This window comes from Piliocolobus tephrosceles, chromosome 8 (genome assembly GCF_002776525.5).
Source record: "Piliocolobus tephrosceles isolate RC106 chromosome 8, ASM277652v3, whole genome shotgun sequence".
NCBI classification, from domain to species: domain Eukaryota; kingdom Metazoa; phylum Chordata; class Mammalia; order Primates; family Cercopithecidae; genus Piliocolobus; species Piliocolobus tephrosceles.
This window is the reverse complement of record NC_045441.1, coordinates 59,347,647-59,372,696: the sequence shown is the minus strand read 5'-3', so window position 1 is coordinate 59,372,696 and position 25,050 is coordinate 59,347,647. Positions and strand designations below refer to the sequence as shown.

At 39.6% G+C, this 25,050-nt stretch overlaps 1 protein-coding gene across 1 annotated transcript in view; it reads left to right on the top strand.

The window, feature by feature from the left end:
• Positions 1 to 25,050, top strand: part of DNAH11 (dynein axonemal heavy chain 11) — a 371,689-nt gene that overhangs the window by 31,203 nt on the left and 315,436 nt on the right. Inside the window, exons 9-14 of the mRNA XM_031935967.1 lie at positions 8,025 to 8,141; positions 14,218 to 14,355; positions 14,666 to 14,790; positions 15,379 to 15,574; positions 17,078 to 17,182; positions 17,345 to 17,737. Coding sequence (XP_031791827.1) covers positions 8,025 to 8,141; positions 14,218 to 14,355; positions 14,666 to 14,790; positions 15,379 to 15,574; positions 17,078 to 17,182; positions 17,345 to 17,737 — 1,074 coding nt within the window. The remainder of the gene's footprint in view (positions 1 to 8,024; positions 8,142 to 14,217; positions 14,356 to 14,665; positions 14,791 to 15,378; positions 15,575 to 17,077; positions 17,183 to 17,344; positions 17,738 to 25,050) is intronic.

Genomic DNA, 25,050 nt, shown 5'->3' with positions numbered 1-25,050 from the left:
CCCAGAGAGTGGTCCCCCAGGCAAATGACAATTTCACTAAATTATCTGAGATTATAGTTTCCAGTTGGTGGAATGGAAGTTTGAATCCAGAACTCTCAACCACAATCCCTGCATACTTTTATTTTTCCTCCCTCCCTCCCTCCCTTGTTTTTTTAAGACAGAGTCTAAGTCTGTCACCCAGGCTGGAGTGCAGTGGTGCGATCTCAGCTCACTCCAACCTCTGTCTCCCAGCTTCAAGTGATTCTCCTACCTCAGCCTCCTGAATAGCTGGGATTACAGGCACGCACCACCATGCCCAGATAAGTTTTTGTACTTTTAATAGAGATGGGGTTTTGCCATGTTGGCCAGGTTGGTCTCAAACTCCTGACCTCAGATGATCCACCCGCCTTGGCCTCCCAAAGTGCTGAGATTAGAAGCATGAGCCACTGCACCCGGGCTTGCTTTTTTTTTTTTTTGAGACAGTCTCACTCTGTCACCCTGGTTGGAGTGCAGTGGCATGATCTCGGCTCATTACAACCTCTGCCTCTCAGGTTCAAATGATTCTCCTGCCTCAGCCTCCTGAGTAGCTGGGATTACAGGAGTGTGCTACCACGCCCAACTAACTTTTGTTTTTTTGTTTTTTGTTTTTTTGGGTTTTTTTTTTTGAGACGGAGTCTGGCTCTGTCGCCCAGGCTGGAGGGCAGTGGCCGGATCTCAGCTCACTGCAAACTCCGCCTCCCAGGTTCACGCCATTCTCCTGCCTCAGCCTCCCGAGTAGCTGGGACTACAGGCGCCCGCCACCTTGCCCGGCTAGTTTTTTGTATTTTTTAGTAGAGACAGGGTTTCACCGTGTTCGCCAGGATGGTCTCGATCTCCTGACCTTGTGATCCGCCCGTCTCGGCCTCCCAAAGTGCTGGGATTACAGGCTTGAGCCACCGTGCCCGGCCAACTTTTGTATTTTTAATAGAGATGGGGTTTCACCATGTTGGCCAGGCCGGTCTTAAACTCCTGGCCTCAAGTGATCCACCTGCCTCGGCCTCCAAAAGTGCTGGGATTACAGTCATGAGCCACCACGCCCAACCCCTGCATTCTTTTCACTACACCACCCTGTTAATATTTATCTTGCTTGTTGTATCATTGAAATGAATAAGTTCATCTGGGGGAACTCACCTGAGGACCTGTGCCCTGAGATGGAGTGATCCAGGTTGCTGTGTCTGTTTTTCTGCTGATTTTCAGTGGGAAGCTTTTTTCAGGTGCCTAGCTCACCATGATATCAGAATCTAAAATACATTTTTAAAGTAGTTATTTAGTTCACCTGTACTAGGTTGTATTCTAGTTCCTAGAACAAGTCTGTTGTTCTGCTGTCACCCACTGAACTATTCTTTTGCTATTACTTTATGTAGTGTTTTCTCATTTTAATTATACAGATTTCATCTTTATTAGTCATACACAGCATTTCCATGTTTTGCCTGCATATTATTCAATATGAAATGAATTATTTAGCAACCTTCCTTAGTAATTCTTTTGGAAAGGTAACATTTGTAAAAACTTGGTCCTCTTTTTCTCACCCTATAGCCTTTTCCCTAGTCTTCCATTTGTCCTCCCCAAAGGCATCTCTATTACAAATTTCTTATATGATGTTCCAGAGATATTTGGTGCATGTACTGGACGAAATTTGTTTTCTGCTTCTGCATTAATAGCATTTATACCTTGTTTTTATCACTATATTTTGGCAGTCATTCTGTATCACTACAATAGCATTGCTCATCTTAAAACAACTGCACATTCCATCAGATTTGTATACTAAAGTTTGTCTTATTTATTTTAAAATGTTGTTTAGTAGATACCATTGTTTAAAATTTTAATTAGAAACATCTGCTTCTGGAAAGAGGGAGAGGTACTTTTCCCTATTCCTCCCACTGAATGCAACTAAAACACTGGCCATTATACAATAGCATGGTTCGCCTGTGACCGAGACTCCTCTAGCTCTTGTTGCTGCTGATTATCCTACCTGCTAGCAATGGAGATTAACTCTGAGGCTCCGATATGGTATTATCCCTTCAGGAGACCAAACAGCTGCTTGGCGGGAAGGTAATTACCCAAGAAGGACAGCAGTTCATCTTGTATAGGATTGATACATATTCCAAGAATGTGTCTTCCTTGCCTGCCCGAAAGGCCTCAGCAAGCTTGGCGGCCACAAACAGCCCTTGAAAATATCTATTGCAGGAAGCTCAGAAAGGAAGCACCAAGTTGGTTTAAGGGACTGTTCTTGGGGTTGTAGGGGAGAGGAGATAAAAGGAAGCCAAGATCTGAGATCCCAGAAGATATTAATACTGACTCAAGACCCTCTTGAAAGAGGTAAACTGTGATAGAGGGTATGGATGATGTGTTTGATCCTTTCTGGGGCTTAAGCCAAGACCCTATCAAGCAAGTAAGTGGGAGATTGTGCTTATAAACAGCTCTTTTGAGGTAAGACAGATGTTCTCCTTGCTTCTTAGAATATTTTAGGCCAAAGCATTTTGTGGGCATAAATTAGTCTAATATCAGTGTCAGTGCTCTATTTCAGCTTACTCATGAAGGCCTGGTCTTTGTGCTGTAAGCAATTAAGAAAGACAGAATTCTTAAGTGTATTTCAAGGAAATGTAAAGACAAAGTGTTCAATGCACACTTATGTATATATATTATGTTTATAACAAAAGTATAAAAACATACATGGGAAAGATTGAAACTTACTTTGGGGTAGTGGTTTTCTGGGCAGGCAGGAAGAGAAATGTGTCTATATGTGTTACTTATTTCTGAAATGAAATAACAGTATCTGAGCAAAAAAAAAAAAGACCAAAAAAATCCACTGGCCATTATATATAAAACAGACATAAGAAGATTCTGAAAGGTGAAAAGAAAAAGGCAGAGTGGCTAAGGATATTGGGACTCAAGAAACAACAATGTGATGAGTTCCCTGGATTTTCCTGTTGCCGGAAGTTATCCAGACTTGGAGCTGAAGACACTGGCAACCAGGAAATGCCAGTGGGCACAGACCAGAAAAAAAGCCCAGTAAAAGCCTGATCTCTCCCTAGCCAAAGGCTCAAGAAGGAGAGAACTTAGCACAAAAGAAGATTTGTCAAACCATAATCTCTCCACTCTAGCCAAACACCACGGAAGAAACTGTGCCCCACCCCTCCACTTGCCAGGAAAAGGTGAGTGGGGAACCTAGACTTACACCCTGTCTGTCTGAAAATGCTCCAACTCCCACCCTTGCTGGGGTGGTGTCAGAGATGACTACATAGGAAGCCATGATTTTCATCCCTGCTGGCCAGGAATTAACGTCATTCTCTGTGGTGTCTGGAGACCATGTGGGAACCCTGGATTTCCTTCTTCACCCAGCCTGATGTTGGAGCAAACCTGATGGAGAGTCCAGACTATCACCCTGAGGTCAAGTGGTAACAAGGCCACCTGCACTTGTGGCCTCAGTAGAGACCACATGGGGAACTGAAAGTCCCAGCCCAGCTGTAACAAGGAGGCCTGCCCACCCTTGGGGATGAATAGATGCCAAGTGGAGAACCTGGACTTCTGTCTCTACTTTATTGTAATGAGCAGTATCAGAGAAATACTCTGGAGCAGTATCAGAGAAAGTCAGCAAAAACAACAGGTTTAAATAAGAGTCAGAGTCTTATAACAATATGAAATTTTCAGTAGAATATCAGTTAGTATACCAAGAACCAGGAAGATCTCAACTGAATGAAAAAAAAGACAACCATTAGATGCCAATGCCAATATAATAGAGATTTTGGAATTACTTGAAAAAGATTTTAAAGTAGTGTATTAGTCCATTTTCATATTGCTACAAAGAACTACCTGAGACTGGGTAATTTATGAAGAAAAGAGGTTTAATTGACTCACAGTTCCACAGGCTTAACAGAAAGCATGACTGGGAGGCCTCAGGAAACTTACAATCATGTTGGAAGATGAAGGGGAAGCAAGGACCTTCTTCACATAGTGTTCAGAGAGAGAGAGCAAAGGGGGAAGTGCCACATACTTTTAAACCATCAAATCTCATGAAAACTCACTGTCATGAGAACAACATACGAAAGTCACCCTCCATGATCCAGTCACCTCCCAGCAGGCCCTTCTTCCAATTTGACATGAGATTTGGGCAGGGATACAAATCCAAACCATATCAGTCCACCCCTGGCCCCTCTCAAATCTCATGCCCTTCTCATATTGCAAAATAAAATGATCCCTTCTCAACAGTCCCCCAGTCTTATTTCAGCATCAAAACAAAAGTCCACAGTCCAGATTCTCACCTGAGGCAAAGTAAGTCCCTTCTGTCTATGAGCCTGTAAAATCAAAAACAAGTTAGTTATCCAAGATACGATGAAGGTACAGGCATTGGGTGAATGTTCCCCTTCCAAATGGGAGAAATTGGCCAAAACAAAGGGGCTACAGGCCCCGTGCAAGTCTGAAACCCAGCAAGACAGTCATTACGTCTTAAAGCTCCAAAATAGTCTCCTTTGACTGTATGTCTCACATCTAGGACACGCTGATGCAAGAGGTGGGCTTCCAAGACCTTAGGCAGCTCCACCCCTGTGGCTCTGCAGGGTACAGCCCCCACAACCGCTTTCATGGGCTGGTGTCAAGTGCCTGCAACTTTTCCAGGTGTGTGGTGTAAGCTGTCAGTGGATTTACCATTCTGGGGTCTGGAGGACAGTGACGCTCTTCTCATAGCTCCACTAGGCGGGATCCCAGTGGGGGCTCCAACCCTACATTTCCCTTCTCCAACCCCACACTGCTCTAGTAGAGGTTCTCCATGAGAGCTGTGCTCCTGCAGCTGACTTCAGCCTAGACATCCAGGTGTTTCCACACATTCTCTGAAATCTAGGTGGAGGTTCTCAAGCCTCAACTCTTGGCTTCTATGTACCCACAGAAACACATGCCGAACACATGCCAAACACAATTGCCTACTCAGCGTCTCCACTGAGATATTTCATATACATCTCAAAATCACATTCAGATCTAAACCCCTGCCTATCCCTCCCCAAACCTACTCTTGCCTGTCTCTCCAACTCATTAAATGGCATATATAATGGGCTAATTAGTGAGAAACCTTTGAGTCATCTGTAATCTTGCTCATTTTCTCACAACAAACATCCAGTTCTTTCAGATATGCCTTGAAAGTATTTCCAAGTCTTTTCTGTGACTTGGATTATTGTGCTTGCCTCCAAACTGCTCCCTCTTCCCCATCTTGACTTTGTTAGTTTATTCTCCACACGGCAGCCTGAGTGCCTTTTAGATACTAAGTCAAACCATGGCTTTTCTCTAATTACAACCCTTCAATAGCTTCTCATGATGCTAATAAAGGCAATTATGCAGTTTTCAGAATACAGCAACATTTTTATAATGATTTCTGAATAATACTAGCACATCATTTATTCTGTAATACATATTTATTGAGAAACAAGTATGTCCTGGAAACTCTATTAAATATTGGTACTGTAACTGTGAAAAAATAAATAAACCTGGCAGTTACGCTCAGAGATTAAAATCCAAGGGAGAATGCAGATAGGCAGTTGTCATATGGGTGCCCAGTGCTGGGGTATGAAGAGTACAGAGTGGTCTGAGAACATTTACATAGGCCTCCTTTCTAGAGGAGGTGAAATGTAAACTGAGACCTGTAACATAAATAGAAATGAAGCAGGTGAGAAGTGGGTGAAGGAGAGAGACAAAATGTGATAAGGCTCTGTGGCTGGATCCGAGAGTGTGAAATTGGGAGAAGTGGCGGAGTAGTTAGCAGTAAGTGGCATCCAGACCGCATAGGGTCTTATGTAATAGATTATGCTAAGACCTTTGGACATTACCCTGAGAAACTGACAATTCTGAATTAAGATTGTGAGTTAAAGGATTCTAAATAAGAAAGTGACATGATAAGATTTCTATTTTTAAAAAGATTATTCAGTCATCAGCCATTGGAGGATGAATCAGATAAAACTAGAGGCAAAGAGTAGAAAGTGGTTAACAGGTACCCAGATGAGCAATAATGGTGACCCAGACCAAGGGCATCCTGGAGAGGTGGAGAATAGTAGAGAGACTCCAGAGGTAGTTAGAAGAGCATTTGATAGAGAAGTCAAGGAGGTTGCCCAAGTTTCTATTAGGGTGTATAAAAAGAAGAGCAGCTTTGTAGAGAAGATAACGAGTTCAGATTTGTACTTGAACAAATTAAGTATGAATTTTCTGTGGGACTTTCCAAGGGAGAGGGCCCATGTGCAGTTCTAAATTTGTTTTCAGGAATGAGTGAGTGAGGAGGGAGGGGGGGTGAGGGAGAGATATCAGGGAGGGAGACTAGCATATTTTTCTCTCCCTGAGATATTTATTTGTAAATATTCAATTAATGTTTGGCGACCTTAAGCCATATGTTCTCTATTACCATACTAAGAAGAGGGATGTTAGGCTTGTTAAAACTTGTTGGGAAGTTGTGTTTACTTTATTAGCCAATGAGCCTTGAATGAAGAGATTGCTTGGCTCTAACTCAGAAGTGGAAACTTCTTCTTGATGCTAAATATAACGTGGTGGTGTGTGACACATAGTGTCCTAGAACTTTGCTGTTACACTGCTTTTCCATGTGTGAAATTCAGCATAAGGTGCCCTCTGTTTAGGTTGCTATAACAAAATACGATAAGCCGGGTAGCTTATAAATGACAGAAAATTATTTTTCAGGGTTTTAGAGGCTGAGAAGTCCAAGAGCAAGGCTCCCACAGATTCAGTGTCTGGGGAGGGCTACATCCTGATTCACAGATGGCACTTTCTAGCTGTGTCCTTACTTGGCAGAAGGATGAAGGGGTCTCTCTCAGGCCTCTTTTATATGGGCACTGATCCCATTCATGAAGATCCCACACTTATTACCTAGTCACCCTTGAAAGCACCACTTTTTGATATCATCGTGTTGAGGGTTAGGATGTCAAAATAAAATTTTGCAAGGACATAAAACATTCAGACCTTAGCAGGTATATTCCTTCAAAGAAACATAGCATCTGGGATCAGGAGCCAGGTTGCCTGGCTTTAAATTCCAGCCCTGACATTTACCAGTGGTGTGATTTTAGGTGAATCGTTTAACTTCTCTGAGTTTATTTTGTCACCTATAATGCAGAAAAAAATATTACCTACATGAGATGTTGTAAGAGGTGAGTTAATCATGTGAAACATTTAGAACAGAATTACTTACATGCTAGCTGTCATTTATTCTATTACTGTTATTACTGTTAATAGACAGAGGCTCAGTTTACAGAGGTGGCAAAGGCCTTCGTTATGAGAAATCTGTTGTGTGTACTTCAGAGGCCTTTTGACTATAAAGCACCAAAATGTTTCTGAAATCCTGGGATTTCTTTACTGGACACTCAATTGTGATGCTATGAAGGTGATAGTTATTCTTTCACCGTTTCATTCTTTCTAACTATGGGAGTAGATGGTTATGTATTAGGAAACTGAAGGATGTGAACTGCATACTAATAAAAAACTGGGAAAATATAAGAGTATTTGTTTCCTCTGTATCACTAATGATGTTTTCTTACCTGTGGATTTCAGTTCACACCTGAAGAAATAGTGTTTCCATGTAGATTTTCAACTCCATGAAAAAGCAAACAAAAACCCTTCCTATTTAAACTTATAGATGGACTAAAGTTATAATGAGGATAGGTTCTTTTTTATTTTCTGAAAAACTTCACTTTTTCGTTTATAATCAAAATGAATTGGGAGAAGGAGGAGAGACTGAGGTTTCTATATGAGCACGTGAGCCAAAGCACTGCTGTTGGGGCCTGAGCCACTGAAAAGCACTGGGAAAGCATAGGGGAAAAGTACTAAGCTTTCAGTGATTCTGTAAGGTGGCACTTGCAGTCAGTCAGATATAGCTCTTTCTTGATCTTCCCTGGAATCCTGCTATGAAAAATAAATTCACTCAGAGAGCGAGAGAGAGCTAAAGTAAGGTCACGCTTGTGTGATTGCTGTTTTCACTGTTGGATTCTTTCCAATACACTAATATTTCACTTTGAATTTTACAGGAATTTGAAAGTGATTATGTGGCATTTAAGTCCAAAACTCTGGAATTTGACAGAAGGCTTGGGACAATTATTTGTGAAGCTTTCTTTAACTGCAATGGCTTAGAAGCTGCATTTAAGGTTAGTTCTGAAGAAGCTATCATAAAACATGTTTTACTAATGAGTAATATAGGCTGTTAGATGAAAGGGTTGAATTCTCATTCAGGTAGAGTATTAACTAGGTTAACTCATCATATTCCCTTCAAATTCAGCTCACTGAATAATAAACTTTGAATAATGTACTAATGAATAATGACACTTTGTACAAGATGATTTTAGGATATTTAGTTACTGTTTTTTTCTTGCATTCACAGTGTTTTAGCTCTCATTATCTTCACAGAAAATTTGGCCTGGCCAGTGAAATACTGATTCAAAATTAAGTCACAGTAAAAAGTGAAAAATACCTTAATTCGGGAATTTCTTTTGTTTACCATTGTTTAGATATGTTAGGTTCATCTGCCTATTTTATTTTTCTGACTGAAACAAATAGCAATTTATATACTGTGTTTACCCAGGCACAAGATATCATTGATGATCAGACACACCATTATTTTGTGTAACAATTGAAAAATGCTGCCAAATAATTATAATTTCATTGATTGCATAATGTATTTCAATTGCAGAGATTTTGAAACATAAAAGTATGCTTGTCACAGAATTGATGAAATACAGTTAAGAGTTACATAAAAGAAAAGCATCTCAATAGTGTCCACATATGAAAAGCTTATAATATGGGGAATAGGAACACCATGTAAAACTTGCTTGACAAAAAAAATTACAAATCAAGTATAAATTAATAATCAGATAACATCCCAAAAGAGGGATGGGGAGGGTTCAGTATCAGAAGAAAAGGAGCTAAGAAATCATGGGTATAATTCATTGAGAATGGCAGTGTCGAACAATATAGCAGACACAGATTTTTTAAAGATATTGTTTGATTTTGACCTGTAAATGAATTGGCTAGTCAGTGGTGAAGCCATCAGCGTTCTCTGGCCCCAGTTGAGCATTTTAACGTAAAGAATTCATGAGGATCTAGATAGGAAGAATCAATGTTGTGAAAATGGCCATACTGCCCAAAGTAATTTATAGATTCAATATTATCCCCATCAAGTTACCACTGATTTTCTTCACAGAATTAGAAAAAACTACTTTAAATTTCATATGGAACCAAGAAAGAGCACGTTATAGCCAAGACAATCCTAAGCAAAAAGAACAAAGCTGGAGGTATCATGCTACCTGAGTTCAAACTGTACTACAAGGCTACAGTAACCAAAACAGTATGGTACTGGTACCAAACCAGTTATGTAGACCAATGGAACAGATATAATGCCACACATCTACAACCATCAGATCTTGGACAAACCTGACAAAAACAAGCAATGGGGAAAGGATTCTCTATTTAATACATGGTGTTGGGAAAACTGGCTAGCCATATGCAGAAAACTGAAGCTGGACCTCTTCCTTACATCTTATAGAAAAATTAAGATGGATTAAAGACTTAAATCTAAGGGATAGGATGATTACCTAAAACCATAAAACCTCTAGAAGAAAACCTAGGCAGTACCATTCAGGACATAGGCATGAGCAAAGACTTCATGACTAAAACACCAAAGCAATTGCAACGAAAGCCAAAATTGACAAATGGGATCTAATTAGACTAACATGCGTCTGCACAGCAAAAGAAACTACCATCAGAGTGAACAGGCAACCTACAGAATGGTAGAAAATTTTTGCAATCCATCTGACAAAGGTCTAATATCCAGAATCTACAAGGAACTGAAACAAATTTACAAGAAAACAAAATACCCCATCAGAAAGTAGGTGAAGGATATGAACAGACACTTCTCAAAAGGAGACATTTATGTGGCCAAGAAACATGAAAAAAACCTCATCATCACTGGTCATTAGAGAAATGGAAATCAAAACCACAATGAGATACCACCTCACGCCAGTTAGAATGGTGATCATTAAAAAGTCAGGAAACAACAGATGCTAGAGAGGATGTGGAGAAATAGGAATGCTTTTACACTGTTGATGGGAGTGCAAATTAGTTCAACCATTGTGGAAGACAGTGTGGTGATTCCTCAAGGATCTAGAACCAGAAATACCATTTGACCCAGCAATCCCGTTACTGGGTATATACACAAAGGATTATAAATCATTCTATAAAGACACATGCACAAGTATGTTTATTGCAGCACTGTTCACAATAGCAAAGACTTGGAACCATCCCAAATGCCCATCAATGATAGACTGGATAAAGAAAATGTGGTACATATACACATATACACCATGGAATGCTATGCAGCCATAAAAAAGGATGAGTTCATGTCCTTTGCAGGGACATGGATGAAACTGGAAACCATCATTCTCAGCAAACTAAAACAGGAACAGAAAACCAAACACCACATGTTCTCACTCATAAGTGGGAGTTAAATGATGAGAACACATGCACACAGGAAGGGGAACATCACACACTGGGGCCTGTCAGGGAGTGGGGGGCTAGGGGAGGGATAGCATTAGGAGAAATACCTAATGTAGATGATGGGTTGATGAGTGCAGCAAACCACCATGGCACATGTATGCCTATGTAACAAACCTGCACATTGTGCACATGTATCCCAGAACTTAAAGTATTAAAAAAAGAAAGAATTCATGAGCATCAAATAGTTCTTTGTTTTATAAGAACTCTTCAGTGAAACTCAGGTGCCGTCAGCCGCAATATACAGCCTGTTGTTATAAAATGACCTGTAATCTAATATCTCATGTCTAACATCTATAATAGTCATATATAATTATTATATTTAATACTGCCACTATTTTTTGTCTAGATATGCATACTTGTTTCTCTTTGACAAAAATGACATTATATTTTCATCCTCTACTGTAATCTTCACTTAACAAAGAGTCGTACAATTTTTTCTTGCCTTTATAACAGTTCAACTATTATTTTTTTAAATGTCTGTGTGATAGTCTATCATATTCTTTGCTACTGGAACTAGTTTTCTTTCATGATTTTATAAATAACCAAAAAAAGAATGTAGAATTAAATCTCAATTACAGAGGCTCCTGCCATTTTCAGTTCAAGTTTCTCTTTCTCACTACCATTAATATGAATTCTGTTATAGTACCTGCCAGTTAATTTTTTTCTAAACAATTTAATCTCTTAGGTAAAAGGTTTTTTTCTTTAACTTTTCACATATTTGACCTGTTTACTGAACAAATATGAGATTCTACTGTCATAAGCTTGGCGGAGGTGTGGCATCAGCTTATAGCTTCTGTGTAGATTGCCTTCCATGGTGACTTGTACAAAGTGACATTTAATAACTACTTGAGGCAAGGTGGACTGACTGGTAGTTCAAGTAATGAAATAACATACTGATGAGGGTAAACTGCTGCAAGTGTAATGGCAGAGGAAGAAATTACAAGGCTGTGTACTTAGCAAAATATTTCACCTATAGGGATAGGATGATGAGCTCTGACCATTTACTGTTAGTCCCTGGGAAGAAAAATATTTGTAGACTGTTCTCTGAAGACTACTGTTATAATACCTGCTATTGTCAAAGACATGGCCAGGAAGGGCACTGGAACTGAGGGCTGTTCTACGCTAATACAAAAGTATAGTGCTTCAAAATCTAAAGTGCTAGGTGTGCTCACCAAAAAACAAAAACAAATACTACTGAATGGCTCTCTAAAATTTACATGAAAGCAAACCGAAGTGTGTAAAAACAAAAAAAGTGTCTAGAAAGGACTTCAGCTTTGAAAACTATTAAAATATGAAGTGTGTATGGTTTAGGTGGCCGCGGATTTTTAAAAATCATTCAAAGTGGCACACCTAGGAAAAATATAAATATGTACTACACTGAACAATGGCAATAGTGTTATGAAAATCTGTATTACGCAATGAAAGAAGTGGAGCAAAATTAAGGCAAACCTTGCAGATCTCAGACGGGATATTTGGAAAGAGAAGCATGTGGTGGGAATTACTCTTTAGTCTTGAAGTCAATGTGAAAGAAAACATCTCTACTCTTCATAAAATAGCTTTTAGTTTTACTGTGAACAAAGAAGCAAGAGCTTGAAATGACCTTTACTCTCCTCCTGGAGGGTAATTTTTATACATTTTGGATGACAATTACAATGATGTATACTGCCTAAAACTTTGAGACTTTTCCTACTACTTTTTGGCTTTACAACCTCGCCTCAGAATATTTTCTCTTGAAAACTTGGAGTTAAGGACCGCTAAGCTGGTAGGCAAGATGTGATGTAGCTAGGAAACTTCTACTATTCTTTCCATTGTGGTCAATATGATAAGTGTTTAAAAAAATAATGTTGTGAAATAAATATACTTATAAATTCTTGTTGGAGTATACTTTTTTGTTAAATATATGAGACAATGTTTACTTTAGAAATTTTGTTTGAAACCCAAACTCAACAAAACAATGACTGTGGGAAGAAAGTTTATCAGTTACATTTTGCTAGGTAGCAGCTGAGTAGTAGATTTAAAAATATTTAGCAGTTTCTACTGCGGTTATAACTGATGTTACCAGAAAAAGTCAGAATGTGTTTGTCTAAATTGACCCCAAGGTATAGTTATAGTTACATTTTAATTTCTATAATTTTTTCATGGTAATTTTATTTTCAGTGAATGTAGTTTATGGAAATATTTGCAAATTTTTATTATAAAGCTGTTTTTTAAGTGAAACACATTTTAGGGAACACCTATTATTTCCTTAAAAAGAACAAAGCCCCCTCCTTTGCCATATTGCTAAACAAGGCGTGACCTTGGATACAGTTTATATGCCACTGTAAATATACGTAGTTGTTTTGATATGTCTTCTTTCAAAGAAAATATCTATATGACAGGCTTAGTAACTAACGTATTATGAAGCCCACACAGAATGATCAGCTGACAAAATGATATAACTTTCAATGGCATATTAGCTGATGAGAAGCTACACGGTGAACACAAACCCAAATGCTACACTGCCTGGTTTCAAATCCCAGCTCCGCCACTAGCTGTTATGAAGTTGGGAAAATCATTCTCTCCTTGTAACTCAGTTTCCTCACCTGGAGTGTGTAATAACAGCACTTTTAAGGCCCTTGACATATAGTTCCTGGGACATAGCACTATAGAAACATTGGTTATATACAAATAAAATTTGTTTTATACAAATTTATATACAAATAAATGTCATTTTGCTTGCAAGGAAAGAGCTCTTTTATGCTAGCACACAAAAGAATCCACACTGGGTAGTAAACAAGAGACTAATGGGAATCCAAAATCAGACTCACTGGATAACTAAGCTTTGTGAACACTGACAGTGAAGGTAAGTTTGAAATCTAGGGGGCTCCATTGACTGAACAAGAGGAGCTTGTGAGACTTCACTCCTGCTTTGCTGGTGATATGATCCTGTTCAGTCTGTGTGTCTGCTTTCTGCTGTCCCCCCATCAGTTGGCTCCCTCTGCTTGCTAGTAGTTTCTGCTCACTGGAATTTTTAGCCAGCATGGATTCAGCCAGGCCCTGACTCTGAGAAAGAATCTGATTAGCTCAAGGCATTGATTTGAGCCAGGACATTCATGTCAAAGGAGTGGTCCACCTGTGGAGTGATTGTCCTTGTAGCAGTCACCACTGTAGCCCCAGGACACTGTTGGGGGTGGCTGGGTCATGTGGATGTACCAGGGGCCATAGGCATGCATCCATGGTGACTGGCACATCTGGTATAATTATTCATACTGTGACCTAGAGGGCCTCAATATGGATATATGGATATTTATATCTAAAGAATACATATGTAGGAGGGAAGAACAGTAACAAGCACATGAATCTTGTTTCTGTTCTTGTGTCTGCAAAGCGTCTTCTGAAACATTACCTGCCACCCAACAGGAAATAGTATTAGCTGTGAGCAGAAATTGCAGACAGACAATGGTTCCTTTCTGCTGAGAAAGGAAAATTATTTTACATCTAGAATTGGTTTATTGGATGTACAGAAATTTCAGGGAGATGCAAAAAATACATTTTACATTTTGAAGCATCACAGGATACTTTTAAGATTCTAAACTTCAGTCATGTAAGAGATTTGAAGGGGGACATTGTGAGCTGGGTATTTGTGTTAAAAACTCATAGTGCTTAACGTTGCCTTAACTTTGATTTTTATAGCTTTTGACCGTATTTGGAAATTTTCTAGAGAAGCCAGTTGTCATGGAAATTTTCAGCCTACATTACAGCACACTAGTGCATATGTTTAATACAGAGCTGGATGTGTGTAAGCAATTGTATAATGAACACATGAAACAGGTGAGTGGTGCATAAGGTTGGACACATTGACAGCATCATTTTTGCAGATAATGACCATCAACTAGAACTCTATGTGATTATATCTAAAGACTAGATATATGCACTACCTTTTTGTGCTTTTATTTAACTGATTTCCTCATGGAGATGGTAAACTTGCTTTAGGACTATAACTCTTCTAGTAATCAAGTGATTAAACACATATGTTTTATACTACTGTAAAAATACCAAAATGAACAATTGCTTACAAGGTTGGGAACCATTCTGACTAAATGTTCCCTTTCTTCCTCTTCACCAAAATATCAACTTGCAGATTGAACGTGGACATGTAGCTCTTAACAAGAACATGCCATTTACCTCAGGAAATATCAGATGGGCCCAACAGGTCCTCCAACGACTTCAAATGTTTTGGTCAAACTTTGCATCTCTCCGTTATCTGTAAGTAGTTAAGCTTAGGTCATGGCAAATTATTCTAATGGTATGGGTGACATTTTATATAAGAGAGTGAGCTGTTCATATTAGCACTTAGGAAGCCATTGCCCTGTTCACTTCTCTCACTGGTTGGGTTTGTGGAGAGGGATTCATTCCCATGGTTTTGGAATATTTATAATGGGACTCTTAGAATTTCATATGCTTACGTGTTTTCTGGACCTTTTTTCTTTTCACTTGTCCTTTCCACTCACCATGTTTGGAGTTTCTTGCTGTTATTATTTTTCCTTTTTCCAATAAGTAACACTGCTTTTATTATGCAGTCTTTGTGCCTTTTTCTTCTCTTCGTAGGAGCCAGTAGCTTGTTGCTATCAACATTTAGTAACATCCTGAGTTTCATTCATCTTATAACTTTATCTTTTAAAGCAAAAGCAATTCATAGGCATAATTTGGTCTTGACTGTTTCTCTTCCTGGTTGTTTATAGTGCATTATCATATTTTATGTATTTTATATTGTGTATTGTATTACTATACAATTATTAAGCTGAAATCTATCCAATATATGTATAAACCAGTAGAAAAACCTTATTCCTACAGATTTTTGGGCAATCCTGATAATGCCTTAGTTTATCAAAAGTATGTTGAAATGACCACTTTGCTTGATAAATTTGAAAATCATGTCTACAATGAATGGAAAAGTAATGTGGATGAAATATGTGAATTCAATTTGAATCAACCCTTGGTTAAATTCAGTGCCATAAATGGTCTTCTCCGTGTCAATTTTGACCCAAAGGTAGGGATTTCATTTTTTAAGATGATTTATAAGTGCCATTTTTATTATAAGCATGTTTCTGGTATTTCCAGTCATTTGTAATTTACATTTGGGAAAATGTCAGAGTTGCGAGGACTATAACTGTAAACAATTTCTTGTAGGTCTTTGTTGTAGAGATTTCTCAAATTCTACTCATTACTCTATTAATTTGTATTGTAATTATTTCTTTACCACCCTACCCTCACTAGATAATGAGCCACTGAGAGTAGCATCCATTTCATTGCATCTTTATGCTCTGTGTTTCTAGTTTAGTGTCTGGTGCTTGGTTACACTTAGTAAATGTCAGCTCAAGTGAATTGAATCATTTGTCTTTACCAGATAGTTTCTGACTTAAATATATTCATAACATACACCAGTGTTTTCGTTAAAATTTCATCATATAAGTTAAGATTTGGGGAATTAACAGAATACACAGAATGAAAGACGTGTCAGGTTTTTGATGAGCACTGGTAAATTTTAACTTATTGTCATTTCTTTCAAAGGGACAGTGAGCTTGTATATGGTAATTAAATTGATGGTAATTTTAAAAAACATAAAACAATATAAAATATTAACAGTTAGATAGTATCCAGGATGAATATTTTATTTATTAAACAGGTCTTTTGTTACTGCATGGTAAATCATGTAACAAAGGAAATTTCATATATTTTCTCAATTCATTTTCTCATAATTTCATTACATGTTATGTAACAATGGGACTTTGTTACCATTTATATATGTGTATGTGTATATAATTATATGTGCAAAAATTTAAATACCAGATGTACATGTACATATGTATATGCATTGTATATATTTAAACAAACGATCTCCAAGTCTGGCAGCTTGCTAGATATGAGACACAAAATAAGCTTTCTTTTCTGTTTACCACCATGGATATGCTTTAGGATAAGGGACAAGCTTATAAGAATATCTATTTGTAATTTCCATGACAAAACACAAAATGCCTTAAACATCTGGCTGGATTTTTAGGGAATGAAGATTATACATTCACTCTTAGTGATTACCTGGAGTCTCTCATGACAGTCCATATGCATGCCTAGGAAGTGGGAAAGTTAGCCTCACTGAGTTGGATAAGCATACTCTGTACCCGAATTCTGATCTGTTTCCCTAAAACATATACAGAGAATAATTGACTTTATTTTGCTAGTAAAACTCAGCACACATACCTAAATATATGACACAGTAAACTGAGGATTCCTTCTACTTTCTGATTTCATAAAACCAATTTATAGAAACTAATTTCTTGAGGTGTTTTAGGGATAATTCGTATACCTTTACTTTATTATGGAATGTATGATTTTTGTTTTTAAAAAGTATATGAAACAATAGCTCATTTACCTTGTTGATTTGGAAATATAGTAATCCTTGGATAACATCCTAAGTGTTTCAAGTTAAACTTGAGTTAAAATAGAGTGACATTATGAAAATATGCAATATTTTTAATAATTGTTGTTTTAATAGCTAGTGGCTATATTGAGAGAAGTGAAATATCTTCTGATGTTGAAGAAACAAGACATACCAGATTCAGCTTTAGCCATCTTCAGAAAAAGGAACACTATTTTAAAGGTTTGTGTTTTTTGTTAAAAAAAAAAAAAGATACTAGGGCCTATTATGAATATAAATATTTTGAATTGTAATTATTATATAGACCTATATGACATTTTTACGTCTTTAAGACAGAGAAAATAGCTAACATATTTGGCACTTTTTGTTGTTTTCTTTGCTCAGTACATTGGAAATCTTGACCTTCTTGTACAAGGGTATAATAAGCTCAAACGGACGCTCCTGGAAGTTGAATACCCTCTGATTGAAGATGAGCTGAGGGCTATTGACGAGCAGCTGACAGCAGCCACAATGTGGCTGACGTGGCAGGATGACTGCTGGGGCTACATCGAGAGGGTGAGGGCGGCCACGTCCGAGTTGGAGCACAGAGTTGAGCACACACAGAGCAACATGAAGGTGATCCAGCAGACCATGAGGGCCTGGGCCGGGTGCGTGCTACCTCCGAGGAGAGAGCACAGACGAGAGGTGGCCTTCACCTTGGAGGACAAGCGTGATTTGTTTACAAAAAAATACAAGTTAATTCAAGAAGATGGCTGCAAGATCCACAACTTGGTCGAGGTAACGGCTTTTAAGCTTTCAGGATTTATAGATCTTTTCATTGAGTTCAGAAAAGAGCAAAAATACTTAACCTAATAATGTGGGACTCTTTTATCAAGCCTGAAAGAACTTTATGAATAGTTTTATTAGGCATTTGAAGTGGGGGAATTTGTGTTACTTGCCTACAATTTCTGTAGCCCTCACTACTCTCATTTCTGAGGGAAGAGATCAGAATGTGAGATGTGTTGATGAAACAGGCTAGTGATAGAATCTTTACCTTGTCACAGTTGCATCCTCTTTTGGATGCTCCTAATAGCTACCACTGTTTGTTGACTGCCTCGTATGTGCCAAACAAACACCTTGCTTAGGTCATCTCAAGGAACCCTCTCAACCATCTCCTAAGGATGACAACAATAATTACTCTCCTTTTAACAAAGATTTGAGTTCCTAAAACAGTAACAGGCACTAATCTAGGGTTATGAATTCAAGGAAAAACAGAAAAAAAAAAACAAACAAACACAAAAGGCAGAAGGCAGGAAAATAAAAGCAAACAAAAAAGCCCCCCTCCCCAGCCAAAATCCTTTATTTCATGGAGTTTACACTCTAGTCAGAGAAAGTTAGCAAGAGAAATGAACAAATAGATAATATGTCAGTTGTGATAGGAGTAATGATGAAAAATGGAGCAGAGCAGGTGGAATAGGGAGTCGCTTGGGGGTAGGGTGGTTGGGCAGGCCTCTTTCCTAAGATAGTATTTCTGCAGAGAACTGACAGGGAACAAAGCATACGGATATGAGGAGAAGGACATTCTGGAGAGCAAAAGTGTAGACACTTCAAGGCGGGAGCAGCCTGTCCTGTCCCAGGATCTGTCAGCAAACTGGGAGCAGAATTTGCAAGGGGAGTGGTAGTGGAGGATGAGGTAGAAGAGACTAATGGCACATTGCGTGGGGTTAGCAGGCTGTTATGAGGACTTTGGATTTTACTGTAAGGGGAAAAAGAGCCAGAGACTTTCTGCTCAAAGGCTTTCCCTGTGGAGGGTAAGCCACAGGGGAGCAAAGAAGTGGTTGGCAGGGAGACTCTTCAGAGCCTACGCTAATAATCCAGGTGAGAAATGATGCTGCCTTGGGTCACGGTGCTAGTGATCAAGGCAGTTCATATCCTGCATATATTTTGAAGGCAGGGCCAGCAGAATTTGCTTTGAGGAATCAGAGGAGAGAGAAGGATGATTTCAAGGTTTTTGGTCTCAGTGATTGGATTAGACTGGAGTTGCCCTTTAATATGAGGGCAGATATGAGGAAGACTGTGGTGAGCAGATTTTGTAGGGGAAAAAAAAGGTTTGCTTTTGGACAAGTTAGTTGGAGATGCTTGTCCTAAGGGACAATTTTGAGTAGACTAGAATTGCACATGTGTCTTGTGTTCAGGAGAAAATCCAGGTAAGTAGCAGAGAATTGAGATTCATGCACATATATATGGTATTTAGAGGCATATAATTAAGAACATGTAGGAATTATAGATAGAAAAGAGGCCCAAAAACTAGCCTCAAAGTCCTCATTAGGTCAGGGAGAAGAGCAAAATCCTGCATCGGATGCTGAAAAAGCAAGAGTGATGCCCTGGAAACCAATAAAGAAGGAATTTCAAGGAGGAGGAAGAGCTCAACTCTGTCCCATCCTGATGTAGGACCCGAGAATAAAGATGGAGGCTAACCCTCAGATCTGGCAACATGAAAGTCATTGGGATGAGAAGAGGCAATTTCATATGGTGGCGGAGTGGAAGCCTGATGGGGGTGGGCTGATGAGAGAATGGGGGAATGTGAGTGGAGGCAGCCGAGGAGATCCTGAGGAGCTCTGCTCTGGGGCAAACCAACAACTGGGCAGTACCTGGGGTCTGTGCATCAGGGTAGGGAGGGTTTTCCTTTTAACAGTGGTTGATGTTTCAGGATGTTTGTATGTTAACTGCAGTAGTCTAGGAAGGAGAAAAAATTGTTGGAAGAAAGCCATTGAGGGAATGGGATTCAATAAATACCTGTAGAAGGTGTCTTAAGATAGAAGCATGAAGCATTCATCTGTAGTACAGAAGGGAGGGAAGACAAAGGTAGCAATGTGGTGCTCACAGATGTGCAGTGCTGATGATGGGAACATGGGGAGTTGATTTCTTGTTGTTCCTATTTCTTAAGGAAAAAAGGGATGGGAATGAAAGTGCGTATTTCATGTTTCCTCTGAGCATCCTTGTTATGTGGAGTCTTCTCTATAGACAGGCACGGTCCTTAAACCATGAGTACTCTCCTTTGGGCAAGGCAGACAGACCTCCCCCGCCGCCCACAAACACACAAAATCTCTCTGGCTCTCACACACACTCTTCTTCTCTGTATGTCACACACTCTCACACACACTCGCACACACTCTTCCTCTCTCACATCACACACACACACTCTTTCTCCCTCATGCACTCTCTTTCACACACACACATATACTCTGAAGCTGTCATGAAGTAGCACAGTGTGGGGTAGGGAAAGTGTCCTTGGTAAAGGCTGGAAACCAGAGTCTTCCAGAGACTGGGCCTGAATTTTCTCATGTGTAAAATGAAGGTCCTTGTCTCTAGGCTAATTCTCAGCAGAACAAGAAATAGATTATGGTTTTCCTGCTGGGAATTGTATGCAACCCATTATCTATCTTGTCTCTGCAGTCCATCATCATTCACTTATTTGAGAAAATTTATTGTGAGCCTTGCGTGTACCCACCACCTTTCTAGGTTTTTGAAATATGAAAGAGAGCAGAGCAGACAAAGATCCTTGCTCTCATGGAACTTGAATCTAGTGAGGCGAGAGAGATAATAAGCAGTGACATAGTAAGTCGTGGTGTGTTAGATCTGGTACATGCTGCAGAAAAAAGATCAAGTTGGAGCAGGGCAAGGAAATTCTGGAGGGTGGGGTCGAAGATGCAGTTTTAAGTAGGATGATCAGTGTAGGCCTCAACCAGAAGGTGAAATATGAACAAAGACTTGATAAAGGTGATAGAGTCAGCCAAGCAGACCTTTGGTGAAGAGTGTTCCAGGCAGAGGAGATAGCTGTTGGGCAGGGGCTCCCTGGGCATGCTGGAGGAAGAGCAGGGAAGTGTGGGGGGGCGAGTAGAGGGAGCTGAGTGGAGAGTTGCTGAGGTGAGGTCAGATGCTAAGCTGCGTGGGGAGGGACTGGCAGCTCAGGGGAGGCTTCATAGGCCTTTGTGCAGGCTCTGGCTTTGGCTCACTCAGGTATGTGAAAGACACTGCAGAATTTTGAGGAGTGGAGTAAATACAGTCTGACTTTCATTCTAAAGGATTTCTGGCTGTTGTGTTGAGACCCCCTGTAGGGAGGCAAGGGAAGAGGCAGGGTGACCTGGTAGGTTGCAGTTCTTACTAGTAATCTAGGGGTTCAGTATGTTCAGGCTGCTATAGCAAAATACTGTAAACTGGGTAACTTAAAAACAACAGAAATGGTTTTCTTATAGTTCTGGAGGTCCAGGTGCCAGCATGATCAGTTTCTGGCAAGGCCCCTCTTCTAGGTTGCAGACTGCCAACTTTTCACTGTGTCCTTGCTTGGAGGAAGTTCCCCTGGGCCTGTTTTATATAGGTAGTACTCCCATTCATGAAGGCTCTGCCCTCAGGACCTAATCACCTCCTCCTAAACCCCTCCTCCTAATACCATTCCCTTGGGGGTTAGGATTTTCACTTTTGAATTTTGGGAGGACATAAGCGTTCACACCATGGCACAGGCAAGTAACAGATGATGGTGCTGGAGCAGGGTGGTAGCAGTGAAAGTGATTATAAGTAGTTGGATTCTGGGTATATTTTGAATTAAGTGGAGCAAACAGAATTTCCTAAAGACTGGATGTGGAGCATGAAAGACACGTTAAAGATTATTCTACACATTTTGTCATGATCAACTGGAAAGGTGAAGTTGCAATCTATTCGGATGCGGAAGGGTGTGAGAGGAAGAGACTTAGCAAGGAAGGTCAAGATTTCATTTTTGGCCTTTTTGAATTTGAGATGTTAATTAGCCAAGTAGAGGAATTGAGTGGGCTATTGGATTTACTCATTTAGAGTAAATGAGAGGGGTCCAAACTGAAAACACAAATGAAAGAGGAGTGGGTGGCAATGATATTTAAGCCAGGAGACTAGATGAGATCACTGAGAACATGAGTTTAGCTAGAGAATAGATGAAAATCAAGGACCATTGGCTGGACCACCATTCTTCTCTTTAGGAGACTGGGGAGAAGAAGGACCAGCCAAAGATGCAGAAAAGGAAAGCCTGAGACAGGAGGAGGAAAACCAGGGCAGGAAGCTGAGTGGAGAAAGGCTTTGAAGGGTAACAGATTTTCTTACCAAAAAGTAAAGTACAGTACATTTGCTATGCTGTAGTGGATAGAGCATATTTTCTAGAAGAAAATAAAAAAGTACATAATTAACATGGGTTTCAATGTTTCTGTTTACTTCCAGCATTTTCTGAAATTTCTAAGAAAGTTTTAATTTTCCCGTCGATGACAGTTTGCTAGGGCAAAGACTTTGTTTCTGTCTTCCTTAAGTACTGCCTGGAATAGCATCCCAAGGTCGCTATGACAAGGTCCACAAACAGGCTGTCTTGAAATGAAAGAAGTTTATTCTCTCATAGTCTAGAGGCTAGAAATCTGAAATCAAAATGTAGGCAGGGCCATTCTCCCTTGGAAGGCTCTGCCAAAGACCTGGGTAGCCTGGAGAGAATCTCAGGGGTGTCCTGACATGTAAAGGAGGCATTTATCTGGAAATTAATTTGTTTTTCAGCAGTATCTTAACTAAGTCATGCCATGGACTATTTCTAGTTGTTCACTGAAATGCTGTGAATTATTCTGTGACTTTGAAGACACCTCTACAACCGTTTATGTGTTAGAATCTGTCTCATAGGGGACAGTTGATGGATTACAATTAGTTTTTTTCTGTTGCATTTTCTTGGTAATAAAAAAATATACTACCCAAACTCCAAGGATTTTAAACCATTAAGATTTATGAATCCTCATGAAAATGCATTAAAAGTGTGGCCAAGACATGACTAGAAATCGTCATAAAACAAGGTTTTGCATTGTCATCTCAGAGAAAAATTTTAGAATTTGTTCTATTAATAAGTGGATCCTCCTATTTTTGTCCTTCAGGCAAAAACTAAGAAGCTTTGAAATCACTGTTCTCAATCTGAGAATGGAAGAGAGCTTCTGCCTTGAGGGAATGTAAGCCAGCTTTAAAATGGAAATGAAATGATTATTTGTTTCCATTAGTTGGGTCTTTTAAGTGGTTATTTTCCTCTTGACTTGAGGAACGTGGTTTGGGGAAAAGCTGTAGAAATATGGCCAAGGGTGAGTCAGTTCTGCCTTTTACATGTTTTCTGGTCAGTGGGATGTCAGCGAGTGGTCTGGAGTCAAAGTTAAACATGGAGAGAAGAGAGGAACAGGACCATGGAATATCGGGTCTGGAAGGGACCGGAGTGATCATTCAGTTGTCTAAAGCTCTCCTTTCTCTTCCTTTTGCTCCCTTTATCCTAGTGTGCTGAAGATACAGCATTTCTCATCAATGTGACTGTAGTGATATAAAGTGGATCTCTTGGTATGAAAAAGTGTGTATGACTGTGACATGATGGGAAAGGCCCTACTCTGGGAGATTAAGAGGGCTGGTTTCTAGTCCTAGCTCAGCTGTTAACTTCCTACTAGTGTGACGCTGAATGTGTATTAGGTCTTTGTTTTCATGTCTGTGTTAGTCTGTTTTCACACTGCTGTGAAAAAAAAAGAACTACCTGAGACAGGGTCATTTATGAAGAAAAGAGATTTAATTGACTCACAGTTCCATATGGCTGGGGAGACCTCAGGAAACTTACAATCATGGCAGAAGGCAAAGGGGAAACAAGGTCCATCTTACATGGTGGCAGGAGAGAGAGAAAAGGGGAAGAAACACGCACTTATCAAACAACCAGATCTCATGAGAATTCTATCACGAGAACAGCAAGTGGGGGATTGGGGCAGGGAGTCCGTCCCCATGATTCAATCACCTTCCACCAAGCAACTCTCCCAACACGTGGGGATTACAATTCAAATTAGATTTGGGTGAGGACACAGAGTCAATAATAATGTCTCTAAGATGATGGTCTCTAAGGATTTTTCTTTAGCTGTAAGATCTATACTTTTCCCTTTTAGTGCCTACATAGGGGCCAGGGCAGCTGTGTATACTTCCTAGGATGTGTACTGCACAGTTCCGGGTGTGCATGTCACATGATTACCCAGATTTGAATGGTTCTACCTGGCTGATGGGCAACACAGCATTCCTGAGAAGGAGCAGTTCTTAAATTTGTTTGAAGGCTAGGATTCTCTCATCTTTGCCCTGCCTTATTAGAATCTATACTCACCTTTCTAGTTCCGATTCCTTAAAGCATACACCTTTGCATCCTGGATCATATATCCATAGTAAAGAATAATCAAAACAGAGTATAGTCCACCATATAATCAGATCTTATTCCAATGTCTCCTTTGCTCTGTGCTACAGTACCTCCCTTGGGCATCTGCTGTCTGATCTGTATAGACTACTTTAGCCACTCAGATAGCCTCCCTGGAATCAACTTTGCTGCCCACCTGACCTTTTGAAACCTGTGTCTCTGGGCCATGCACACCACGTGCTCAGCCTGTAGTCATCTTTAACCACACCTCTGCCTTCAGGTCCTGTTTTGCCCCAACTGACTTGTCCATAATGTAGCCCAAACTCTTGGGAGACGCTGAGGTGCAAGAATCTTGTATTGTTGATGTAAGAAGGGAGCTTAGAACTTCCCCAGTCCAATATTTTCCAAACTGGGTCTATTCCATAGGTTGCTTATTACAGATGGTTTGCAAAATACATACATACATACATACATACATACATACATACATACATACAAACAAAATATTTGTGCTTAAACAAGGTCTGAAAACAATTGGGCTAAACCACATTTAATGGAGTTAAAGTAGAGTAAAAGTAAAAAGTAAAATAAAATAAACTCTTAAGTTCAGGGGAATATGTGCAGGTTTGTTAGATAGGTAAACTTGTGGCATGAAGGTTTGGTGTACAGATTATTTTATCACCCGGGTATTAAGCCTAGTACCCATTAATTATTTTTCCTGATCCTCTCCCTCCTTCCAACCTCCATCCTCCTTTAGAGATCCTAGTGCGTGTTGTTCCCCTCTATGGGTCCATGTGTTCTCATCATTTAGCTCCCACTTATAAGTGAGAAAATGCAGTGTTTGGTTTTCTGCTCCTGCATTAGTTTGCTGAGTATAATGGCCTCCAGCTCCATCGATGTTCCTGCAAAGGACATG